This window comes from Vanessa cardui, chromosome 25 (assembly GCF_905220365.1).
Source record: "Vanessa cardui chromosome 25, ilVanCard2.1, whole genome shotgun sequence".
Classification (NCBI taxonomy): Eukaryota; Metazoa; Arthropoda; class Insecta; order Lepidoptera; family Nymphalidae; genus Vanessa; species Vanessa cardui.
This window is the reverse complement of record NC_061147.1, coordinates 8,513,250-8,538,815: the sequence shown is the minus strand read 5'-3', so window position 1 is coordinate 8,538,815 and position 25,566 is coordinate 8,513,250. Positions and strand designations below refer to the sequence as shown.

The window sequence follows — 25,566 nt, the reverse complement described above, 5'->3', positions numbered from 1 at the left end:
AAGAAATAAATTTATTGTAAACATACTTCGGTCTTAACGTACATCATAAATCCACAACAGATCGCGATAAAACTTAAACATCTGTACTCTTTACTACTTTAGGCTATTTTTGTTCATCACCTGGTCACACCGAGTCATCTGGGCGGGCTGCCCGAAATAGCGCGATGCAGGGGTGGGGGGTACGGCTGCTTACGATTTTCAGTAGAGCGGCGACGGTGGCGCCGACAGCACGCGATGGCGTCCGTCGCCGCATGGCTGCCGTTCGCGCGCGCCGCTGCCATCGGCTGGGTACCCATAGCCACGCACCCGCTTCCTCCCCCGCCCGTCCCCAAGGACCGAAGACGCGCCGAGGACGAGAAGCTCCTCATCAACGTATCCGGACGACGTTTCGAAACATGGAGGAATACTCTCGAGAAGTATCCAGACTCCCTCCTCGGATCGTCCGAGAGGGAGTTCTTCTACGACGAGGACAGTCGGGAGTACTTCTTCGACAGAGATCCAGATATATTCAGGCATATACTCAATTACTACAGGACTGGGAAGCTTCATTACCCAAAACATGAGTGTCTAACTGGTTACGATGAGGAGCTCGCGTTCTTCGGCATCTTGCCGGATGTTATTGGCGACTGTTGTTACGAGGATTACAGGGATAGGAAACGTGAAAATGCGGAACGTTTGATGGACGATAAGCTCAGTGAGGCGGGAGACCAGAGCCTTCCCCAGCTAACAGACTTAAGGCAGAAGATGTGGAGAGCGTTCGAAAACCCTCACACGTCGACGGCCGCTCTAGTATTTTACTATGTGACGGGATTTTTCATCGCTGTCTCGGTGATGGCCAATGTTGTAGAAACGGTTCCGTGCGGGCACCGGCCCGGTCGCGCGGGCACCTTGCCCTGTGGAGAGAGATATAAGATAGTATTCTTCTGCCTGGACACGGCCTGTGTGATGATATTCACGGCCGAGTACCTGCTCCGACTGTTCGCTGCACCGGACCGCTGTAAGTTCGTGAGATCTGTCATGTCAATTATCGACGTGGTCGCGATCCTTCCGTACTACATCGGCCTGGGGATCACGGACAACGACGACGTGTCGGGCGCGTTCGTGACCTTGAGAGTGTTTCGAGTGTTCCGTATCTTCAAATTCTCGCGGCACTCGCAGGGGCTCCGTATCCTCGGTTACACGCTCAAGTCTTGTGCCAGCGAGCTTGGATTCTTAGTATTCTCCCTGGCGATGGCCATTATCATCTTCGCCACTGTCATGTTCTACGCTGAGAAGAACGAGCAAGACACCAACTTCACTTCCATTCCTGCCGCCTTCTGGTACACCATCGTGACCATGACCACACTTGGGTAAGTTTAGCTTAGTTGTATTACATTTATTATTTACATATAGTATGAGAAAAGAAATTCTGTTATATATTGGAAGCGCGGAGCTGCCACCTGTCGCGGACATTAAAAATTCAAGCCCTGTCATGGCGTCGAAGATTTCCCTCCATAAAGAGCTTAACGGGTGAAATATTGATGCTAAGCATTCAGTTTTAATTGTCTTTTCATTTGTGTAAAAAATTTACGATCGTAGATTATTAAGTCATTTTCAGTCATTTTCGTTAGAGAGGTTAATTGGATCTGGGTATTCAATCGTACAAAGATATTTTCTTGAATTGGCAATGCTTTGATTAATGGAATTCAGTTTTAGAATCAATGAAATTATAGTCTTATTATTAATTGATAATCATATAAATGTAGCCTAATTAGTAATTAATTTTACATTATACTGATAAACACAAATAAAAAAACTATTGTACGTGATGCTAGAAATACGAGTAGTATAAATTTACGTGTTTTAAATTCACCAATGCGAATTTATATATTAATAATGTGTTCGATTATTATAATAATTGAAATTATTGCATTGATATTGAAAGCTATAATTTAACTGATATTTTAATATATAAAACTAGATATAAGTCTTTATTGCAACACTTAGTTTTGATGACAGAACTAAAAAGATGAAGTAAAATACTTATAACATAATACATAAAAACAAGTGTATTTACAAACAAAAAAATACATGGGAATGAAACACTTCTAGGCGTACTGCCAAGTAATGGTAAACAATTTCTCTATTCGGCGCGAGTTGATCTTCGTGAAAAAATGTTACACAGATTAAATAAACATAGAAAAAGTATTTATTTGATACATTTTTTAAATTTTAAATTTGATTGATGAATCCACATTTATAAAATATACCAAGCGCGAGTAGGCCTCCCAGACTATGGGTTATTGGTATATTTAAAAAACGACAAAAAAAATCATTCAAATCATTACTGCTATTAATCCGTCATCAAATAATAAACGCGGTGAAAATAAAAATATCCCGTTTTGAATAACTGTAATACCAAAAATAAATATGTTATTTTAAAATCTTATATAAAAAAAATATTCTGTAATATGGAAGCTTTAAGCCTTAAATATTTACTTCAATCTGTTTTTTATTTTTATAGAGGAATTTTTCAACAGTAATAGATTATCTGTGAAAATTTCAAGTGTCTATCATGGCTTATGCTGACAGTCGATAGATGGACAGCGGAGTCAGTAATAGGGTCGATTTTACCCTTTGTGTACGGAACCCTAAAAATATACTTAATAGAATATTAAAATGATTGATTTTTATATAAGGGACGTCCCTAACTGGGTCTGACGTGATGAAATTTTTGCAAAGGAATTCGTTATGCAACGAAAATGAGGTAACAGAAAGTATAAAATTTATCTCCTAAGGGATTTAAATGGAAGATAAAATTTTGTACGGAATTACTATTTCTGATATTACAATATGGTAATTGGTATTCAGACTTATGTCAGTGAGATGATAACGGCTAAATTTTATGCAAATTCATCACCCAAGAAGGTGAAACTAGGGATGAAAGTTTGTAGCTTTGCCTTCTCTCATTGTTTCAAATATGTGAATAAATATTTATTCTTCTGTGCATGGGTTAAAAAAACTGATAACTAATTAAAATTATAAATCGTTTAAGTTATTTTATATTTATAAGTAACAGCTGTTTTCGATAGGAACCCATCGCATAGATAAAATAAATATCTTTTTGATAAAAATCTCGATTTTTCTATCTACATATATTTTTACTTTATAAGATATTTAAGTCATGAAGCTTCCCGTCCTTTAAGGGTTGCAGATTGAAAATCTTTCGACGTTCGACACAAAGGGATGATGGGACGTTGATGGGACCCTTGCTTTGAAAACCTAATGGTGTCTTGCGTCAGGATATTCAAAGATATGCTAATTATATCTCTTAACTTTTGGTACAAATGCCTTCGAAATTACCATTTATGAAATTTGAATGACAAGTTTTTATTACTTATATACAATTAAAATGCAATGATTTTGATTTCATCCTGAGGGATGAAATGAGAATCAAAATATATTCTATTCAAGGCCGTAAAATGCTCATTAACTCTTAATTTCAAAAAGTAATATTTAAACGTTTTAGCTTTTCTTACATTTCACATACGATATACTACCTCCAAGTTTTATATCATGTCTTATATTTATTGAGTAACATAATTAGGGGTAATAACGATGTTACTCAATAAATAAAGGTAACAGTAATTACAATTACGAATCCTAATAGCATTACATAGTATGGCGGTTTCGACATTTCTAAAATATGATGCGATATTAGCTCTTGAAATTGCTGATAAAAGTCTATTTTCGTAGAATATATTAAATTATAAGTTTTTTAATAACAATAATCTTGTTCATATAATAGAAAAAATGTTATAAAATAGCTACTGAACTGTTAATATCATTCTTTTGTTAATAATTATTTTAAAAATTCCGAGGTCACGATTTCTTTAAAGTTCGACAGTTCTCATTATAAATACAATTATACTAACAAACACAAATTACAGACTTAACTACAATATATAACGATACATCCTGACAGCTTGACAGACAACAACTTCCCACTTATCGAACGCAAAGAGTCCTAAAAACAAAAAGTGTCCGTGACAGCTGCGGTATGTATGTGGCCTAGTGTCCACAGCTAATGATAATGTATTTTTTTCTATGTAAGTTTAAAAATACTAGCAAAGATTTTAATGATTACTTTCACGTATTTAATTATATTTCTTATGTGTAACTTGTGTTCTTTTTGCGAACTATTCCCCCAAAGAACGTAATGTTCATATTGCTTATTACAAAGGTGAAATGTTAAACGTCACAAGTCATATGTGACGTAAGGCTCGCTAGATTTTTTTACTATGTTGAATGCGTTTTATAATAAACTAGTGACCCGCTCTGGCTTCGCACGGTTACAATGCTCACATTAAATATACAGTATGTCTTACAATGTTTTCAGTTTTTCAATAATTCTCTACTATATTGTGCACTTATTATACATACAAACCTTCCTTTTGAATCAATCAATCTATCTATTTAAAAAACCGCTTCAAAATCCATTGTGTAATTATAGATCTAAGAATAGGGATAGAGCGGTAAGCGACTTTGTTTTATACTATGTAATTTTTTTTTTATGGGATAGGTTGGCGGATGAGCATATGGGCCACCTGATGGTAAGTGGACACCATCACCCATAGACAATGAAGCTGTAAGAAATATTAACTATTCCTTACATGTTGTGCCACCGACCTTGGGAACTAAGATGTTATGTCCCTTTTGCCTGTAGTTACACTGGCTCACTCACCCTTCAAACCGGAACACAACAATACTGAGTACTGCTATTTAGCGGTAGAATAACTGATGAGTGGGTGGTACCTACCCAGATGGACTTGCACAAAGCCCTACCACCAAGATGTAATGTAATGACAGTTCTCACTGTTTCATATAACTGTATATACATAGAGTAGTTTAAATAATACGTGGTGCCAAACTAAGATATTAAACCTAGAAAGTTTCACCTTCGGTTACGTAAGAACCTTTTCTGGGTCGAACCATTTGGAGTTCAGACGTGATAGACACATAGACGCCTCCCAACGAGTGGAAGGGGTTGATAGCAATGTTGTTACAACATATTACCAAATATATATTTATATATCTTACGAATCTATTATATGATACGTGGTTTGAAAATGGCAAGATGGAGTCTGGTTTATTTATGTTATTATGTGTAACCCACATTTAAGTTTTTTTTTTATTCTTCACAAATATGGTGAATCGTCCGTACCTTCTTTGTGATATTTTTTTTCTTTTCGTAATTATTTAAATAAAAAATAGCAATAAAATATATATTTACATAGGCATTACTTAGATCACAAGCGGACAATATAGAGCTAAAGATAATGTGCCATTGAATAGAAGCGATATCATTGATCAAATAGTCTCTGACTAGTATAACCAAACGTTTTTAGGAATTTCAGAACGTTTGACAGGTTTTTTTTTTAATTTTATTTCATTGTAATCTGCATGACATCGACAGTTAACACTAAAATGATGATACCACTTTAAAAAAAAAAAAAAAATAAAATCAAACATTAATTTAGTTACAATTACAGTATCTCGAAAATAATTTACTTTAATTTTGTTTATAATTTGAATTATTTTCTTAAACAGCCGTAGAAGCGTTTTCCAAGTGGCCAGTAACTTTTTCCGCTCTCTAAAATTAATCCTTAAAACATAACAATTTAGTATATTGCTACGGCTCGAACTCTTCAAAATGAGACCATAACCAATATTCTAGGCAGCAACTCCCATAATCACTGGGACAGAAATCGGCTAACGCTATTAATATATAAATTTTTTACTACGGATTTGTGAATATGTTATGGAATTTTGAATATCGAAGCAGAAACAAACACCACAGGTTTGTTTCTTGGAAGTGAAATGAAAGTAGAATACATATAATTAAATATTCATCAAAATGCAAATCGCAAGGAATGGAATACGTTAATCTTTGTTTACCTTCATTTATTCCTCCATTGGAACAGGCTATATACGTATACTCTATTCCAGTCGTACAACAACAACAGCCTGTAAATTTTCTAATGGGTTTGGAACATATTCCACCACGTTTTTCTAGTGTGGGTTGGTGGAATACACATGTAAACACAGAATTTTGACATTTGACACATGCAGGTTTCCTCACGATGTTTTTCTTCACCGTCGAGCACGAGATTAATTATAAACACAAATTAAGCGCACGAATATTCAGCGGTGCTTGCTTGGGTTTAAACCCGCAATAATCGGTTAAGATGTACGCGTTATAACTACTAGGCCATCTCAGCTCTAATAATTCTAGCCATAAGAGGAGATAAGTCAAATAAACATTTGACAAATTGACGAAATACCATTGGTCGAGAGCTTGTATAGTCTATGATATTCACTATGGATTTGCCAAAAAATTGGCGTTTTAAACATCGATGAAACTGTTATCGGAATTATGGTAGTGAAATTAAAGTAGATATCAGTATTATTTTATATTATATTATTAATTATATAGTTAGAACGCGTGCATCTTAACCGTCGATTTCGGGTTCAAACCCAGGCAAGCACCGCTGATTCATGTGCTTAATTTGCGTTTATAATTCATCTCATGGTCGGCAGTGAAGAAAGACATCGTGAGAGAACCTGCATGTGTCTAATTTCATCGAAATTCAGCCACATGTGCACTCCACCAACCAACATTCGAAAAGCGCGGTTGAATATGTTCCAATCCCTCTCCTAAATGGTAGAACCTTAGCCCAGTGGGAAAATTTACAGGCTGTTGCTACATAGTAATAATAAGTGCACAATATAGCTAAAGCTAAGTTTTGTTATCTTTGTTCCTACTTCGATTGAAATAGGCTTGTTAATAGAGAAGCTAAAAGCCTGTATATATTGAAACAATGTAATATTAATGGTTGAGGTATTCGTGACAAATATTAATTAAGATCGAAAACGTGTCGCGTGTTTCAGGACCTGGGTTTTTCTAGTTCAATTGGTAGGGGCTGTTAAGTTCGTTGTATTTATTCGTTTATCGTAATGTAACCTCTTTGGTGCTATGAAACTATAATGTTAAGATTGAAACAGATTGCGTATTTATTGTTTGTTAGGAATTGACGTATAAAAACAAATTTGACGGACACGTTATGTTATAAACTGTCAAGTATAAGTTGGCGTTCCTGTGCACGCACCTGCTACACTTTTTGCCACTTTTTTGTTTATTTTACCAATATCTCACTAGAAAATAATTCTGTACGTCTCATGTTTAATAGATTTTGGGTAAGTTTTCTTAATAAGGGTAAATAAAACAAATAAAATATTATATGAACAAAAAAAAAATTAGTACATGTTTTTGCCACACGCCAACTTACACTTGACGCGCTATAGAAAAGGCGAAAATATTTCGAAATGACAAATGCACCTCGAAATATTATGTAATAAATAATTTTTGAATTTAATAATTTATTTATGTCATATGAGCCAGTATGTCAGATGACTGAAACTTCATCATAATCTAGACCTAGAAGACCGTAGACTAGGTCTGAGTAACAGGTTATTGATCTTTAAAAGTTGAATGACCATTCTGCATGACAGCATGGTCAGATTTGTTCATAGCTTTCGGCTGATTGCAAATGCAAAAGAAAAAAAATCATTTAGGTAATTATAGTGGCAAAAGGCTCATCTGATCAATGGTCATCGTTGTTAATAGTCATTGATAGTTAAGTAAATATTAATAATTCCTTACATTATCAACTTTGTGAGCTACAATGTTATTCCTTTAAGCCTTGGTCGACTGGCTTGAACAAACCATACAGAACAAAGTTGCTGTTTTTACGTAGATGGTGACGAGTGGGTGGTACTTGGTGGTAGGGCTTTGTGCAAGCCCGTCTGGGTAGGTACCACCCACTCATTAGGTACTCTACCGCCAAACAACAGTACTCAGTATTGTCGTGTTCCGGTTTGAAGCGTGAGTGAGCCAGTGTAACTACAGTCACAAGAATGTAACATCTTAATTCCGAAGGTTGGTGGCACATTGACGATGTAAGGAATAGTTAATATTTCTTACAGCTTTATTGTCTATGGGTGATGGTGACCATTTACCATCAGGTGGCCCATATGCTCGTCCGCCAACCTATAGCATAAAAAAGAAACCTTACGGATTTGCACAGAGCTCTCTCGAGTTGAAATGACGATGTATTATATGATATATAAAAGTATTACATAGTTTCTATAAATAATCGAAAGCTCAGCTTGATGAGCGAGTGCACAATTGATTAAAGCGTCACAAAGCTTCGTAATTATGAAAATAATTATTTGTTAAAATTTAATTTTAATAATACTTTGACGCGGTTTCTCGTATACAGTCAGGGGGAAACGGCAGCTGTTACGGGTTTTAATTACAACATAAGGTTATATATTTATATATGTATATGTTCAGTATAAATTACATTCTTTGTATTGTTAACAAAACTATTTGTAACCTACGGCCTCACTCGCGTTTCAAGTATTTGACATTAAAATAGCCTATTTCGTACTTTGGAGTTCAAAATTGATTCATATCAGATTTATCAGATTCAATTCCGAGAAAGACGAAAAATTAACCTCCTCCTGTTGGTCTTAGCATGATAGTATATAGCCTATAGCTCTTCCCGATAAAGGAGCTAGCTAACACTGAAAGGTATTATTAAATCTGCCCAGATGTTTCTGAGATTAGTGCGTTCAACCAAACAGATATATGTATACAAGATTAACAGATAATAATTATTGAGAAGTCGGTCTGAATTTAACATGAAAATACTCCTAAACTTTATTAGTATATGTAATCAGAAATTATAAATCAGAGTACAATTTGCGTTATGAAAAAAAATAGCAATTTTGTACAACGTATATAGACCACAGATTAAATAAATTAATTGTAAACGCGATATGCAATCTCTGACAGATTATTTGCGAGCACGAAATGAGATTACGCCCAGCATACATACCAACATATATATGACGCAGCTAGTTAGTGTAATTCGCTTTCTATAGCGCTGAATATTATTTATGTACATATATTTCAATATTAACAAGTTTTTACATAATATGTGTTGAGGTCCGTCATTGTAAATACATAGTTAAGCTTTTCTTTTGTTTTTTTTTAAGTAAAGGGATGAATACCTGATGATTAAACAAAAAGTCTTACCAGTCTTACCACCAAGTAAATTAAAACAAATACAATTAAAATTAGTGCAGTCATTCCGCATCCAAATCCGTTGTGTAATTTTAAAGATCAAAACATAGGGATAGACAGCGGTAAGCGACTTTATTTTACACTATGATGTTCCAATTGGTATTTCTTATGAGGCAGATTTCTCCTGACACACGTAGTTTCCCAATTGTTTTCATACTGAGCTCTACATATAATTATAAATGTGAAAGTAACTGTCTGCTGTCGCTCTTCCACTGCCAAACCGCTGAACCGAATTTGACGAAATTTGCTATGAAGCAAACTTGAAGTCCAAGATAAGACATAGGCTATGTTTGCCTGACACATGACAAGAAACTCCTAAAGAAACTCCTTTACTTGGTGGTAGGGCTTTGTGCAAGTCCGTCTGGGTAGGTACCACCCACTCATCAGTTATTCTACCGCCAAATAGCAGTACTCAGTATTGTTGTGTTCCGGTTTGAAAGGTGGGTGAGCCAGTGTAACTACAGGCACAAGGGACATAACATCTTAGTTCCCAAGGTTGGTGGCACATTGACGATGTAAGGAATATTTCTTACAGCGTCATTGCAAATGAAAAAAAAAGCAAAGCCGCGGTCACAAGTAGTGTATTATGTACACAAATTAACCACTATGTTGCTTGCTTGTATCACAATATAATATAGAGTCAAGTTGTGTGTTTGTATCAATCAGTGAATTTATTGTGTTAGCCAATAGGGCTTCAGTTACACTGTAGTTCATGGAAGATAATCGGTTTATTCCAACCGATTCTAGTAGTATCTTCAAAGTACATTTATATACTATATCAATATATATAAGAGTGGGTGTCAACTGATTTTTATATATTTCTCTCCTGATTGCAACTCGATTGGTTCCTAGAGTCTGTTTCCTATGCGCATTTGTTTTTGGGCAATTTTTGTATTTCCACTATATAGGTCGTATTTTTCTATGTCCTTTTAGTCCTTTCCAACTCCGAGCCAGATTTATGAAATGCCATTTTAGAAAATATGAAATTTTAGTATAATTTGGAGAATGTCTAAAAGAAGTGATAATTATTTGACGACCTCCATGGTCGAGTGGTGTGTACACCGGTTTTCATGGGTACGCCACTCTGAGGTCCCGGGTTCGATTCCCGGCCGAGTCGATGTAAATTACCATTAGTTTTCTATGTTGTCTTGGGTCTGGGTGTTTGTGGTACCGTCGTTACTTGTGATTTCCATAACACAAGTGCTTCAGCTACTTACATTGGGATCAGAGTAATGTATGTGATGTTGTCTCATATTGTCTCATATTTTATCAGATGAAATTACAGCTGATAAGAGGAGTTAGACTAATTCCAATTGGAGTAGAGAGTCCAGCCAAAAAATATTCATTGCACTTCAAATGTTGGACAAGATTAACTAATGAGTTTCTTGCAGGTTCTTCTCAATAGAATCTAAATTCCTAATTAGAACCAATACGTTTAATTCAATGTAATGACGATTCAAATATGCCTGGAAAGCCTAGTTGAATAAAGTCAATTTTGATTGTGATAACATACTGTTTTTGTAAGACAAATTAATAGTGTATAGAGAGGTGCTTATCTGCTTCACTTTGTGGAACCAGCTTTCGCAGCGAAAGTAAGAAGAAGATAGGGGACATCATCTTAGTTCCTAAGGTTAGTGGCGTTTTGGCAATGTTAGGAAAAGTTCCTTAAATTACTAACATTCGTCTTCAGACACTTCTGCCTCGCACTACCACTTTGTGGTAATTTTCGCCGGCGGTTTTTCCGAACCGACACGACATGGGAACCTTCGAGAAAAGAGCTTACTTACTCCTTCCTTAAAGGCCGGCAACGCACCTGCAAGCCCCCTGGTGTTGCAGATGTCCATGGGCGGTGATAGTCTTTTTCCATCTAGCCTCCTGCTCGTTTGCTACCTATCATATTTTTATAGTATTTTTCACATAAAATATATACTAATTATATAAGATATACAATATAACGACACTTCTACTTTTCTTTTGTTCCACGATTTCTTTAGTAATTTACTTATGCTAAGCGCTTTAGATCTAAGTAACTTAAAGTTCACGCTTTAAGCGGATTTCCTTCTTTACTATGAATCTGTTTCGTTAAAGCCAGTAGAGCCTGATTAAGAATAGTGTGACTTATTTAAAGATTTCACTGATATTTTCGTAATCAAAAAAATCATTCAATTGAGTTAATCTGAAGAGCTAAGATGGCCCAGTGATTAGAACGCGTGCATATTAACTGATGATTCCGGGTTCAAACTCAAGCACCACTGCTTAATTTGCGTTCATAATTCATCTCGTGCTCAGCGGAGATAGAAAACATCCTCACATGTGTGTTCCACTAACCCGCATTGGACCAGTGGGAAATTTACAGTCTGTTGTTGTTGTTTTGAGCTATTCTGTAAGAAACTCTATCAAGACCGTAGGGCACGATCGTGAAAATACATCGTAATTTACTCGTGAACATTTTTTAATCTCACCAAAGATAATATAAACAATTGTTTAGGTGATTTTATGGACGAAATATTTATGCACCCAGATGTACTATATATTGCCTAAGCTGATAGGATAGCATGAGATCACCTTTGTGAGTTTACAATGCAGAACTAACAGCTTCACGTGCTTTCTCAGGCACGCTAATGAAAACTGTAAAGATCTAAGCTGAGAGATTTCAATAAATTGACAAAAACACTCATAACATTGACAGCTTGCAAGACTGCTAGGCATCTTCTCCCAGTGAGAAGAAGGTTTGAAGCATATGCTCCAATGAGCACCGTTGTGGAATATGCTTCAAACCTATCCATTGGGATACACATGTGGCAGAATTTAGTTGAAATTAGACACATGCAGGTTTCATCACGATTGTCTAACACGAGATGAAATATAAACACAAATTAAATAAAACTTCCGTGGTAGTTTGATGGGTTTGAACCTGTAATTATCGATTATATTTTGGCAATTTTACATAAAATGAATGGACAATTATATCTCATTGAATTTGTTGAAAAAATGGTAGAGTTTGGTTACGCTATTTACCGAACCGAATCTTTAAAACTATAATCACATTTATAAAGTAATTCGTGGACAGACGACGAAACGACTTCGATAACAATGTCTGAAGCGATTAATCATCGAATCAATTTGTCATTCGAATTAATATACCGAGAATTCTAAATGCGGAACAAGAATGTGTATAAAGCCATTATAAGTAGATTTCTTTGGATAAAACTCAAATAACGTACGTAACGGCATACGAAACTGTAGTAATACTTGTTATGCGTCTCGACTTTGTACGATACGACTTTTTTTTATATATTTTTAAAATGTTATAACAATACAAATTTATATCAGAATTTTAATTATATATATGTAAAGATGTTTGTTTGCTTGTGTGTTTATAAATCATCTTGTGATCGGTAAGCGAATATTTTGTAAGGATTTTTTTTTTATAATAGCCCAACCATGACATTTTCATACTAATTTTTTCGTATTTAATAGCTAGATTAACTCGCGGCTTTGCTCGTTAGCAATTCAGTTTTGACGAAAATCCATCTATCGACGAAGCGAGGATGAAAACGAAAGTTATTCAAAAAGTTGCGTATAACCCTTCATCACCGAATCCCTTTAGGGATGAAAAAAGTATCCTGTACTATTGCAAATTTTCACGAAATTGGTTCAGTGACTTAACCCTGAAACATAAAAAAACATCTATATGTGTATTTGTACACATATAGATTTTTGTAATATTGTAGTCATCTATACTAATACTATAAATGCATTTTCAAGGCTGTCCATATATTGCTCGTTCATAACCAATCCACTAAATCCATTTGGTATAAAGCTTTAACTCTAAGAAACGACATGGGCTACTTTTTATGCTCAGGCATGGGTATAAGCACCTAATGTGCTGCACGTAAAACGTGAGCAAAGTCACGGACGACATCTAGTAGTATACATCACCCAAGGGGGTGATAAAATACCATATTAAGTGGGTGAAACCATACAGAGAAGCTAGTTTAAATAACACATTAAAAAACGCTACAGTATCGAATGAATGCATATATTGAAAAAAGCTGGCGTTCGTCCAGTTTTTTGTCGAATACGATACATTTGGCCCTTGAAACGGACGGCTTTTGGCACGTCGCTGAATTAATCCCTTTAGAAGTATTTCGTTCGCTCCTTATCTATTGTGCTTTGTTTGTACATAATATTATAATATGAATTACGTAGGGCTGCCGTTGAGGATGCAGAATGAAACCGAACGAATTTAACTTATACGTTTATTTAAATAATTTAATTTAACAATTAATTATTTCTAATTTATAATATACGTGACAGTCTGTTCGATGTTAGAACAAAAAGTGAAGTTCTGTAGTCTGAATTACATATTTATATACGAAATCGGTAAATCACTGAATGGTCCCCACGGTAAGGTGATTCTTGGTAGCGCTCGATGTTCGGGAGGTCTTGCGAAACAAAGCAGCGACGCTGGCAACAGGTGGTAGCTTCAAGGAATGCATGGTGTGATTATTTCTCACGGTATGGTAATTCTTGGTAGCGCTCGATGTTCGGGAGGTCTTGCGATTATTTCTTAACAACTCCCTCCGCAGGATCAGCAGCTATTTGGAGACTTTTGTCGAAAATAGTGCTGATAGAGACATAGGATCTCTGGGGCTGTCCTGGACTTCTTGTGTTCTGGTTGCCTCATTGTCCTTCTGGTTGGTATTTCTTAAATGCATACATTTGCGACGAATGAGGACGATGCTAATAGTGAGTACTGATGCACCGATGAGTAGGTAGACAGGTATAGTCGTGTGATAGAGCGTGTCTAAGTTCGACAATTCCAAAGTCACTGGTTCTTGAGAGGCAATCCTGGTATTGGTTGAATGTAAGTGAGTCAAATCTATACTGTTCAATTTCAAGATGTTCTTCGCTGTCGCTTTGTATGGATCTTCATTACTATATTCTATATTCAACATTTTCAAAACTTGTCCTTTTACTTGATCATGGTGGTTAGTGATGGTGAAGATGGACGTTTGTAGAGCACACCCTTTAGGTATTTCAGCTAGATAGCTTCCGAGAAGGTTTTTGTATTGATCTTGAGAACAGGTTAAATGAACTTTCGTTAAGTTGGGAAAGCTCAGAACATAGTGACGATCATCCAATTGTTCCATGGCTTGAGAAGATAAGATTACTGGAGTAACCCGACAGGTTTCATGGATATGTTGCTGGAGTATAAGATGTTGAATGCAGCTCGTTTGCTCTCCATAGTGTCGGTTTAAGTTGTCCTCGCAAAGATGACCGTGACTGTACTTCGGACATTCTGTCTCTATATACAGTAGATCTTTCTCGTTAATTGCTACGTATGGATAGGTAGGGATTATAATTTTATCATTACTATTAGGGGCTAAGGACAATTTGTAAAGGATGTAGTTATTGGGATTCATGATTGGAAACTTAATTACCAAGATTATATTATTATCTTTATAATAATATCCTAATCTTAATAGATCTAAATATTCCCTAAAATTAATATCTAGCACTACATTTGAATTGTATAAACCTTTTAGTTTATTTAACATAACTATATAAGTGTCGTAATCGAGAACGGAATAATGGATGCTTTTAGCTCTTATGAATGCCAATAGATTCTGTAGTTTTGACAACTCTTGTGACAAATTGTCTATGTCATCACCTAGTATTGTAAGTAGCTGGGCTAAATGAAAATACTTAATTGCATCTTCTTCTTTCCTAACATCATTATCTAAGATGGTTTTAATAATGTTCTCTATTTTCCTCTGGTTTTCTACTATCCTATCTGTAACATTTGAACTCTGAGATGCCCACTGCTTGCTTAAACTTATTTGATGATTTATTTCAATGGCTAAGTTATTTTCGTTCTTTTGTAGAATAGCAATGGCATTTTCGTACTTTAGTGCGTCCGTATAATCTAAATTTCCGGAGATTAGGTACCCGTTTCAGGCGCGACTTGGGTACGGGTCCTCTCTTTCTCTTTGTATAAATATGTATAGGTAAATCTGTTACAACCGTATCGTTCGTATAGCGGGCAGCTAATTTCTGTCTATTAGCTAGGGGATTTCTGACATAGATTCGTTGATCAGGTGCATATGTTTTATTTTTTATGCCATTTCTATTAATGTTCTCGGTTATTTCAGTACGACGCTGAAGGGCGGTTTCATTAATGATTTCGTATACCTTTAACATTCGCTTACGGTGATCTAGTATATATTCCTGCAATAGGTGCTCTGTTAAATAAGGATCGTAATAATCGGCATATTCATCGTATATAGAATTGTCAATGAAACTATTGTAATTTACTTCTTTAGATTTAAAGTAGTTCGTAGGGGGTGGGTTCCCGGATTTTGAACCTTGCGATAAAATAGCTAAATCGTTATATAGAGCGGTCTCATCTCGTTGGTCCGCGAAGTTGTTCACTAAAGCAGTTCGAATGCCTTGCCAGTCGGATGGAATCCCATTAGAATTAATTAAGCGAGCAGCAGAGCCTGTTACTTTGTTAAGAATTCCGTTGAGAAGAGCACACCTACTTAATTCACTACTACTATCACTACAAAACTGTCCTACCAATTGATCACATAATTTTAAAAATCTAGTAAGTACATTTGGGTTCCCGTCGAACTCGGGTACCAACCTTAAGGCTTTATAAATGGTGTCTAACTCAGACATTTCCGTTTGTTCTTCTATACTACTTAAACTAATATCTCTTCTATTATCTACGAAAGTTTGCCTACTACTAATAACTATCCTAGGTTCCTTCGATTTTCTTAAATGAAAAATCTTGGCAAATTTTATTAACACACAGGTTAGTTAGGCTAGGATTGAGCAACCACTAAAAAGAATCTAGTGTACTCACATGAACATGTTTCGGTCTCTCTGCGTTATCGATGTCTGGATACCTCTCGTGCAGCACTACTCGTAGATTCGGATGCTACGGATGCAGCAGCTAGACAAGCTACGGCGGGGCTTCACGCGATTACGGAAATCTTCTACGCGAAACGTTCCGCGAGCATCCTACCGACTGCGCCAATTACGTAGGGCTGCCGTTGAGGATGCAGAATGAAACCGAACGAATTTAACTTATACGTTTATTTAAATAATTTAATTTAACAATTAATTATTTCTAATTTATAATATACGTGACAGTCTGTTCGATGTTAGAACAAAAAGTGAAGTTCTGTAGTCTGAATTACATATTTATATACGAAATCGGTAAATCACTGAATGGTCCCCACGGTAAGGTGATTCTTGGTAGCGCTCGATGTTCGGGAGGTCTTGCGAAACAAAGCAGCGACGCTGGCAACAGGTGGTAGCTTCAAGGAATGCATGGTGTGATTATTTCTCACGGTATGGTAATTCTTGGTAGCGCTCGATGTTCGGGAGGTCTTGCGATTATTTCTTAACATATGTGAAAGTATCTCTGCCTGTATATATATATCGTTCTTTCACAAGCAAACCGTTGAAACGAATTTGATGAAATTTGGTATGAAGCAAAATTGAACTCCAAGAAAGGCATAGGCTACTTTTTTTGTTTGACACAAGACAACCGCGGGTGACTACTAGTATTTTATATAATATATCAATAATAATCACAAGCACAGCACAACAGCCTGTAAATTCCCACTGCTGGGCTAAAGGCCTCCTCTCCCTTTGAGGAGAAGTTTTGGAACATATTCCACCACGCTGTTCCAATGCGGGTTGGTGGAATACACATATGGCAGAATTTCTATGAAATTTGTCACATGCAGGTTTCCTCTCGATGTTTTCCTTCACCGCTGAGCACGAGATGAATTATAAAGACAAATTTAGCACATGAATCAGCGGTGCTTGCCTGGGTTTGAACCCGCAATCATCGGTTAAGATGCACGCGTTCTAACCACTGGGCCATCTCGACTCGAGTAATAATCATCATACTAGTAAAAATGTTTCGTTGGTATGGATGTGTGAGGAGCAGAAACATAGGTGACTAAAAGAGAATGAACATAGAAGGAGAAAGAAGACGAGGGCGATCTAAGAAATGTATTGAGTGTGTGAATGGGGGATATGGATGTGATGAGGTGATGTATAGAATAGAATGGATAGATAAAATATGCTGCACCGACTTCAAATAAATTGGGATATCAGCAGCGAAAGTAAGAAGAAGATAGGGGACATCATCTTAGTTCCTAAGGTCGGTGGCGTTTTGGCAATGTTAGGAATAGGACCTGAAATTACTAACATTCGTCTTGAGATACGCCTTTTGATTATTGAAAGTTAAAAGGATCTTTAATTTCGTTACGGAATAAGAAAACCCATGACGCATCAATAGATATCACAGATCAGAAACTTTGTGGAACAATACGACGTAAAGTCAAAGTGTTGTAATAAATATATTTACATATTTGTGACGACGTGATTTTGTAATATATTACAGGTATTTTGGAGTATCGAACCTTGGCCCGTGACGTAAATCCAGACATTGACCCATATGCTTTGATCGATATGATGACGTCACTCGAAACCGTTTAAAAAGCGATATTTCATTGTTTTTTTTTTCTTGGCAAATGTCCGATTTGACAAGTGGATATATGTTTTAATTTCAAAGAGTATTTATTGAGTTTTTAGTTAGTTGTTTTTTTGTTAAATGCTAACGTATCGTATTCTAATTACTTGACTGGAATTGGGCCAAGTGAAATGTATATGTTACGGTGAGAATACTTTTTCCAGATAAAACTGGTTTTGACCAGTTAAAACCAATTTTGACTGATTTTGATAGACAGCTTGAATTGAGTCTTATTTAGTTGATTTTTATTTGAGAACCATTTCGTACATACGTAATATAATATACGCACATGGAAATACACGTTTTCCATTATCGTTAAATCCCCGTTTGGTTGATACGTGTAGCAAATTCAAATTTATTCATCCAATATCAGAAGCATTACACGTACTTATTGAAAATAATCAAAGCAAAAAACTACCAATGATTTGGAAAAAGAATTACTTGAAATATCTTAGTATTCCAAACTTAAATATTTGTATTTGTGTTCCATTTTCGAAAACCAAATTCAAATGCAAATCTGATAAAATTAAAAGCAATTTATTTTTAAGAGCGATCATTTTGTTCTTATATTATTAGTAATTTTATACAGTGTAAGCGAACTTGCTTCATTTCATAATTAAACGATATTTTTAGGTTTTCTTATATGAAAACTATGTATATTAAATCAATTTTCCCGCTATGACGAACATCTGCCAGTGTTAATGTTACCAGATTAAAAAATATAATATTATTAACCAAACAAAACTACTTTTGTAAAAAAATTTTTGCCAGGATATAAAATATTAATCATTAACAACAAAATACTTCAATCAATTTCTGGTTTTCTAATATTATTACAAAAACAGTAAAACAATGCTATGCCTGACCGTATTTCGCGCCACCTCCCGCAAAAAAGAGAAATAATTTTAAAAGTCATCTGTCAGCTTGACGCATGACGTTCGGAAAGTCACACTAATTCTCCTTATATTATTATAATGATTAATATACAAATTGACAAAAACACTGTTATATATTATGATAATAATAAATCTGAAAGCTTAACTTGGCTAGCTATATAGCGAATTAGACCAACAAGATAAATCAAGACATATATTATATGTTACAATACAGAAAAACAGTGGATATAAAAATATTTTACCCTCAGATTATTAAGCTAAAAGGCTGTTGGAGCGCATCGAACATAATACTGAAGTAATAAAAGCGAATACAAAAAAATCAAAAACGAATATGCGTGTAATTATTTAAAAGCTGGACGCTCGCCAAAATAGTAGAGTGACAATAACTGTAATGAAATCAAATTATATTTATTTAATAAACGTCATTAGTTCTATTAAAATTGACGACGTTATTTAACTCTTCATAAAACCCTAGTCTTTAACGCTTACACCTGGTCTTTAGCACTTACTTTCTCTGGTTGAACTGACGCGAGAATCTTTAGCGACGAATAGCGTCGAATGGCGCGACATGAAGTTATTTCTATTGGTCGAGTAAATCGGCAGTTATTGTTTGTATTTTCATTTAATTGCATTTTCCTGTGGCTTCATTTCATGCGAAATGTGCAAAAGCACAAATTTTCAACCGCCGTTTAACCTTCGTAGGGGTAAAATTGCGTAATTTCCAAATGTCTAACACCCTATAAAGAACGTTTACAAATTTGAAATTTTGAAGCTGTATTTAAATTCTCAGATTTTGTGATTAATTACTGAGGTATCTTTCGCTTCTTTATATAGCTAGTCTGGCTTAGCTTAACCTGTGGCTTTACCAGTGCAAAATTTATAAAACACACAAATCAAAATAAAATATACTTCAAACCTTTCATAAGCACTTTTGAATCGTCATTTAACAACTATTTTAAAAATCAAAATCAAAATCAAAATCAAAATAAATTTTATTCAAGTAGGCTTTTATAAGCACTTTTGAATCGTCATTTTACAATGTGAAGCTTCCACCGGTTCGGAAAGTAGATTCTACCGAGAAGAACCGGCAAGAAACTCAGTAGTTACTCTTTTTTAACATTTAAAAAATACAACGTCATGTTAATTAAATACAATTATTTCAATTAATGTATCCTGCTTGGAAGTCAACAGGTATTACTCCACGCTTTTTTATCATCTACAAAATCTTGTATCGAATAGTATGCTTTTTCTACCAATGTATTTTTAACAAACGATTTGAATTTACTAAACGGCAAAGTTAAAAATTTCTGCGGAATTTTATTATAGAAACGGATACCTGGCCCCAAGAAGGATCCATTGACTTTGCGGAGTCGGAAACTTGGCGTTATAAGTTTATCCTTACCTTAAGTGAAGTTACCATCAAACTTCCAAAAAAGGATTAGAGTTTCGTAAAATCCTTTCTTAACGGGAGTCTACACTCTATAAGGAACCAAAATTAAAGTTTATAACTGTGATATATATTTGCTTTTATATACATAGATTATAATTACAATAAAATTTTATTACTTGTATGAATTTAGAAAATATTATATGAAATATTTGAGCGATGTTCATAATCTAATAGGTTAATTATTTTCATAGTTTAGCGCCAGTTGCCAAGAACGTGACCAAGTTACTTTCAAAACGCAAAATCAACAAGTGTAAACGAAGCACGTGAATCGTGATTTTTTCACTATACAGCCGTCAACAATATTGCGGGTATACATTCAAGCGTTAATTTGTAGGCGGAGAAACAAATTTTTTTGGAACCAATTTTTACGCAGCTTATAGTAAGCTGGCAATATCGGCACGTAAGAAAAAGACTTTCCCTCGAGAGAAATAGATAATCTCTCTATATTTTTCTTATATATGACTTTTTATATGACACTATTGAAACAACAACAACAACAAAAACAGCCTGTAAATTCCCACTGCTGGGCTAAAGGCCTTCTCTCCCCTTGAGGAGAAAGTTTAGAACATATTCCACCACGCTGTTCTAATGCGGTTTGGTGGAATACACATGTGCCAGAATTTCTATAAAATTTGTCACATGCAGGTTTCCTCACGATGTTTTCCTTCACCGCTGAGCACGAGATGAATTATAAAGACAAATTAAGCACATGAATCAGCAGTGCTTGCCTGGGTTTGAACCCGCAATTATCTATGAAGATGCACGCGTTCTTACAACTGGGCCATCTCGACTCTTACCACTATTGAAAATTATTATTAATATTAAGTCAAGTCACATTCCTTATACAGCTGTAATAGTTTTATTTAAAAAAAACACGCAACTGCAACATATACAGTATACTGGAGTTGGGTGTTGGGTGTCATGTATTAGCCAAAAAAGGAGCATATGTCCTTTCTTGGAGTCCAAGCTTTCTTCATATCAAATTTCAACAAAATCGGTTTGGTCGTGAAAGAGAGACAGACAGACAGAGTTACTTTCACATTTATAACATTAATATAGATTAAAAACGCGGGCAAACCCGCCATTACTCATGTTACCGCTAAACAGTAATGTTTAGATAGTTAATATTTTATTCAGCCATTATAACTACATAGGCTCAGGACGTAACGTATTAATTCCAACGTTTTGGTTAGGTTAGGTTTGGTTATTCATCAGCGATGTAAGGAATGCTTAATATTTCTAACAGTGTCTATGGGCAGTGGTGACTTATTACCATCGGTTGGCACATTTCTTCTAAAATAAGTGCTTATTAATAAATCATTAAGTCATTCGGGTTTTCATTATGTAACGCAAAGATTTGACAAGTGATTTCATTTTTCACCTTTGTCTATTTTACTTTTTTTAATAGAAATGTAAAGTCATTCTCCTGCCCTTATCCCAATTTTATTTGGGGTCGGGGCAGCATGTCTTCTTCTTCCATACTGCTCTATCTGACGTCTCAAGTAACATTCTTTCTAACCATATCGTCTTTCACACGGTCCATCCATCGTTTCTTTGGTCGCCCTCCTGTATATCCATCCACATCCATGCTCAAGGCCTTCCTCACAATATGTTCTAATTGGAATGTAAACTCTTGTTTAAAAATCGAATTTATAACAATCACTTCCGATTTTTAGGCTACAATAAATAATGGCAATAGCCCAAATGGATCGCTCTCAATACCTAAATTAATATTTTTTACAGAACATTATGAATAATTTCAGAACGAAAAACCAAATGAAAGTATTGTTTGTTTTAAGACAATGAAGCGCGTGCAGCGCTTTTTCATAATATTTACAAGCGACCTAAAATGTTTCTGTTTACACGTGACTTCGCCATCTCGAAACTATTCTTTGTATTAATTGGGTTAAAAAAACCGTTTTTATTTTTTATCCGCTGACTGTAACGGCTTTATGCAGCGCTGGATTTCCACGAGGTTTTGTATTCATTCGTAAAGATGGCGATTTGAAAGTCGATCTAGTTTCTATGGACTATTATGTTCGTAATAAAAGTCAGTCGTGAAGCTGGAGGGAAATGCTTCTTTACTTTTCAAAAATTTTAATTGCTTATAATTTTCTGGTGTTAAGTTGACTTTTATGAATATTATGATTAATATGGTAACATTTATAATATTAATAACTGTTTTTTACTAAATGCATACCTATGTATTTATTATTATACATTTACCAAAATATATATTTTTTTTCAATTTTTATCTGTCTCTCTGTTCCGGCTGATCTCTGCAATGGTTGGTCCGATTTTAATGAGACTTTCACTGTCAGAAATGAAATAATTTAAATTTAAACATCCGCAAATTCGCGGGCATGGGCTTGGCATAAGCTACATTTCATTCTACATATGAAGCCATTTTAATAACATAGGGAGGTGACTCAGGTCAGATGCTGTTCTTCATGGTAGCATAGGTAAGCAATCCAGTGGCGATCTTTGGGTATTCTGGTGTACTAGGGCGCACTTGATCCTAGGCAAGTCCCACATACACTACATACACGTGAAGAAAGCAGCGTCATAAAAAAATATTAAATACTCTAGCATGGCAGGGGAAAGCGATCCCTTGACATCCTTGTTTTTAATGGTTGCCCATTCACTTATGTCCTGGAGACGAGAAGTTTTACATACCCACTACCCTATGTTTGTTTGTACCCTATGTTTTTTGTAACAAAGTATAAGTTTGCGTTAGGATTGAATATATAATTATTATAACACTCGATTACTACATAGTTACTGTACGGAAAATTGCTTCGAGCTAATTATAATTAGTCTGTACGGCCGGCGGTCTTATGACTAATTAGTTATCCCCTCCAGACAACATTACCGAAGATAATACGCAAAAGAAGAATACTTTTGATTTTACATTTAGATTTAAAAAATGCATTGGCAAATTTACCATCTGATTATATAATTATCTCTAATGCCCATAGACATTGTATCTGTAAGAAATATTGATTCTTAGTGGTAGGATTTTGTGAATTTGTCCGTATTTGAATTTAACAAAAAAGTTGTGTCACAGCGTATCGTTATTATTATTTTATATATAACTCTAAAATTAAAGTTGCCTAAGTTACTCCTTTTTAGATCAGCTATATGTCAGTGAAAGTCCCATCAAAATCGGTCCAGCCGTTCCAGATATTATTCGGAACAAATAGTCAGTCAGAAGAAAATACTATACAATATACAAATAGACACTCCAATTTGATTATATGTATAGACTTCAGACTTACTTCAGTCTTTGCTAACTTCGGTTTAAATGGTCAGTGAGTCAGCATAAACAGCACAAGGGACATAACATCTTAGATCCAAGGTAATCCCATTGTCGATCTATAGTTTTGTACTTCAATGCGCCACCAACCCTTGGCTGATTAATATATCACACGGCGCCAAAGTCTAAGGGCCAAGGTTGATTAGTTATTTCAAAAAAATAAAGGCTTAAATTAACCAACGCAGTCACGAAGTGCTATTTATAAAACTCATTAGAGAAATTAAATAAAAATTCTAACGCAACGTAACTAAACAATTGTACTTGGAATATTATAATTCGCACACACACACACAACACACACACATACACGCCTACGTGCAACCAAAGCAATTAAAATCCAACGCTTTTAACTGTTTTATAATTGAGGCCATTTTTTTATAATCTTCCTATATAAGCTTACATCTAAGAACTCTATTAATATGACTATCTACTATATATAAAAATTAAGTTAACGAAATGTTAAATTATAGTAAATCGTATATTTCTTACTTATATAATGATTGATTGCACATGGGATTCAAACTATCTCTGTACTAACTTACATCCAAATCGGTTTAGCGGTTTAAATAAGAGGCGAGATGGCCCAGTGGTTAGAACGCTTGCATCTTAACCGGGTTCAAACCCAGGCAGGCACCGCTGATTCATGTGATTAATTTATCTTTATAATTGATCTCGTGCTCAGCGGTGAAGGAAAACATCGTGAGGAAACCTGCTTGTGACAAATTTAATAGAAATTCTGCCACATGTGTTTTCCACCAACCCGCATTGGAACAGCGTGGTAGAATATGTTCCAAACCTTCTCCTCAAACGGAGAGGAGGCCTTTAGCCCAGCAGTGGGAATTTACAGGCTGTTGTTGTTTGTTTGTTGTTTGTGAACTTTACTATTCTATATTTATTAGGGTTAAGTGGTCAGGTGTTAGGTAACAAAAATTCTTTGTTCATTTTCAGTATTCAAGTTTGCCTCTTATCAAATTTCATCAACCCGTTCTGGGGTTTGACCATGAAACTATAACAAAGTTAAAAATATATATATTAGTATGGTAAGAAACCCTATTTTTGACTTCGACGTCTAATAAATCCAAGTATATATAAATGCGATGTTGTATTAATAATTTCGTGCAAGCCCACGATAAACCCGAACGAAACGTATCCACGATTAAAGATTGTTAAAAAAATATATAAAAAAAATAGATCCCTCTGAGTTTCTTTCGCCGGTTCTTCTCAGGTCTGAGGTATTATATTCCGAACCGGTAGTTGATTTTCGACTATCAATAAGAAAGTGTAAACACTTCCATTTTGAATAAATTAAACAATTTTGATCTGCAAAATTCGTATAATCGAGTTTTTTTTTATGGTATAGCTTGGCGGATGAGCATATGGCCACCTGATGGTAAGTGATCACCATCACCCATAGTCAATGACGCTATATTAACTATTCCTTACAATGTCAATGTGCCACCCACCTTGGGAACTAAGATGCTATGTCCCTTGTGCCTGTAGTTACACTGGCTCACTCACCCTACAAACCGGAACACAACAATACTGAGTACTGTTGTTTGGCGGTAGAATAACTGATGAGTGGGTGGTACCTACCCAGACGGGCTTGCACAAAGCCCTATCACCAAGTAATCGAGATATTTCGATATTATGTCAACAACATTCAGTGACATGACAGTTCACGGGCGGCCATATTTGACGTTTACGGGCGCGTTCAGAAATTGTGTTCCAAATAATAATTTCGCGCAGAGGAACAAGTTTAGCTTCATTTTACTCTTGTGAAACCGAGTTTCTATGTTGTATAACAATATTTTATGAGACAACATCACATACACTACTCTGATCCCAATGTAAGTAGCTGAAGCACTTTTGTTATGGAAATCAGAAGTAACGACGGTACCACAAACACCAAGACCCAAGACAACATAGAAAACTAATGGTAATCCACATCAACTCGGCCAGGAATCGAACCCGGGACCTCAGAGTAGCGTACCCATAACCGGTGTACACACCACTCGACCATGGAGGTCGTCAATTTATTGCAGTTAAATGTAAATTTAATAAAAATGAATGTATATTCAAGAGTTTATTACAATTTACACAGCTCGCGAGTTTTCTACAAAGACAAACTAAATCTTAATGTTTTCATAGGTTAGG

General features: G+C 35.4%; 1 protein-coding gene across 2 annotated transcripts in view; it reads left to right on the top strand.

Annotated features, from left to right (window-relative positions):
• The first annotated feature begins 225 nt into the window (after positions 1 to 225).
• LOC124540511 (potassium voltage-gated channel protein Shal) overlaps positions 226 to 25,566 on the top strand; it is a 98,773-nt gene continuing 73,432 nt past the window's right edge. For both annotated transcript variants that reach the window (XM_047118134.1, XM_047118135.1), the window contains exon 1: positions 226 to 1,349. In XM_047118134.1, the coding sequence (XP_046974090.1) occupies positions 235 to 1,349 (1,115 nt within the window). In that variant the 5' untranslated portion in view covers positions 226 to 234. The remainder of the gene's footprint in view (positions 1,350 to 25,566) is intronic.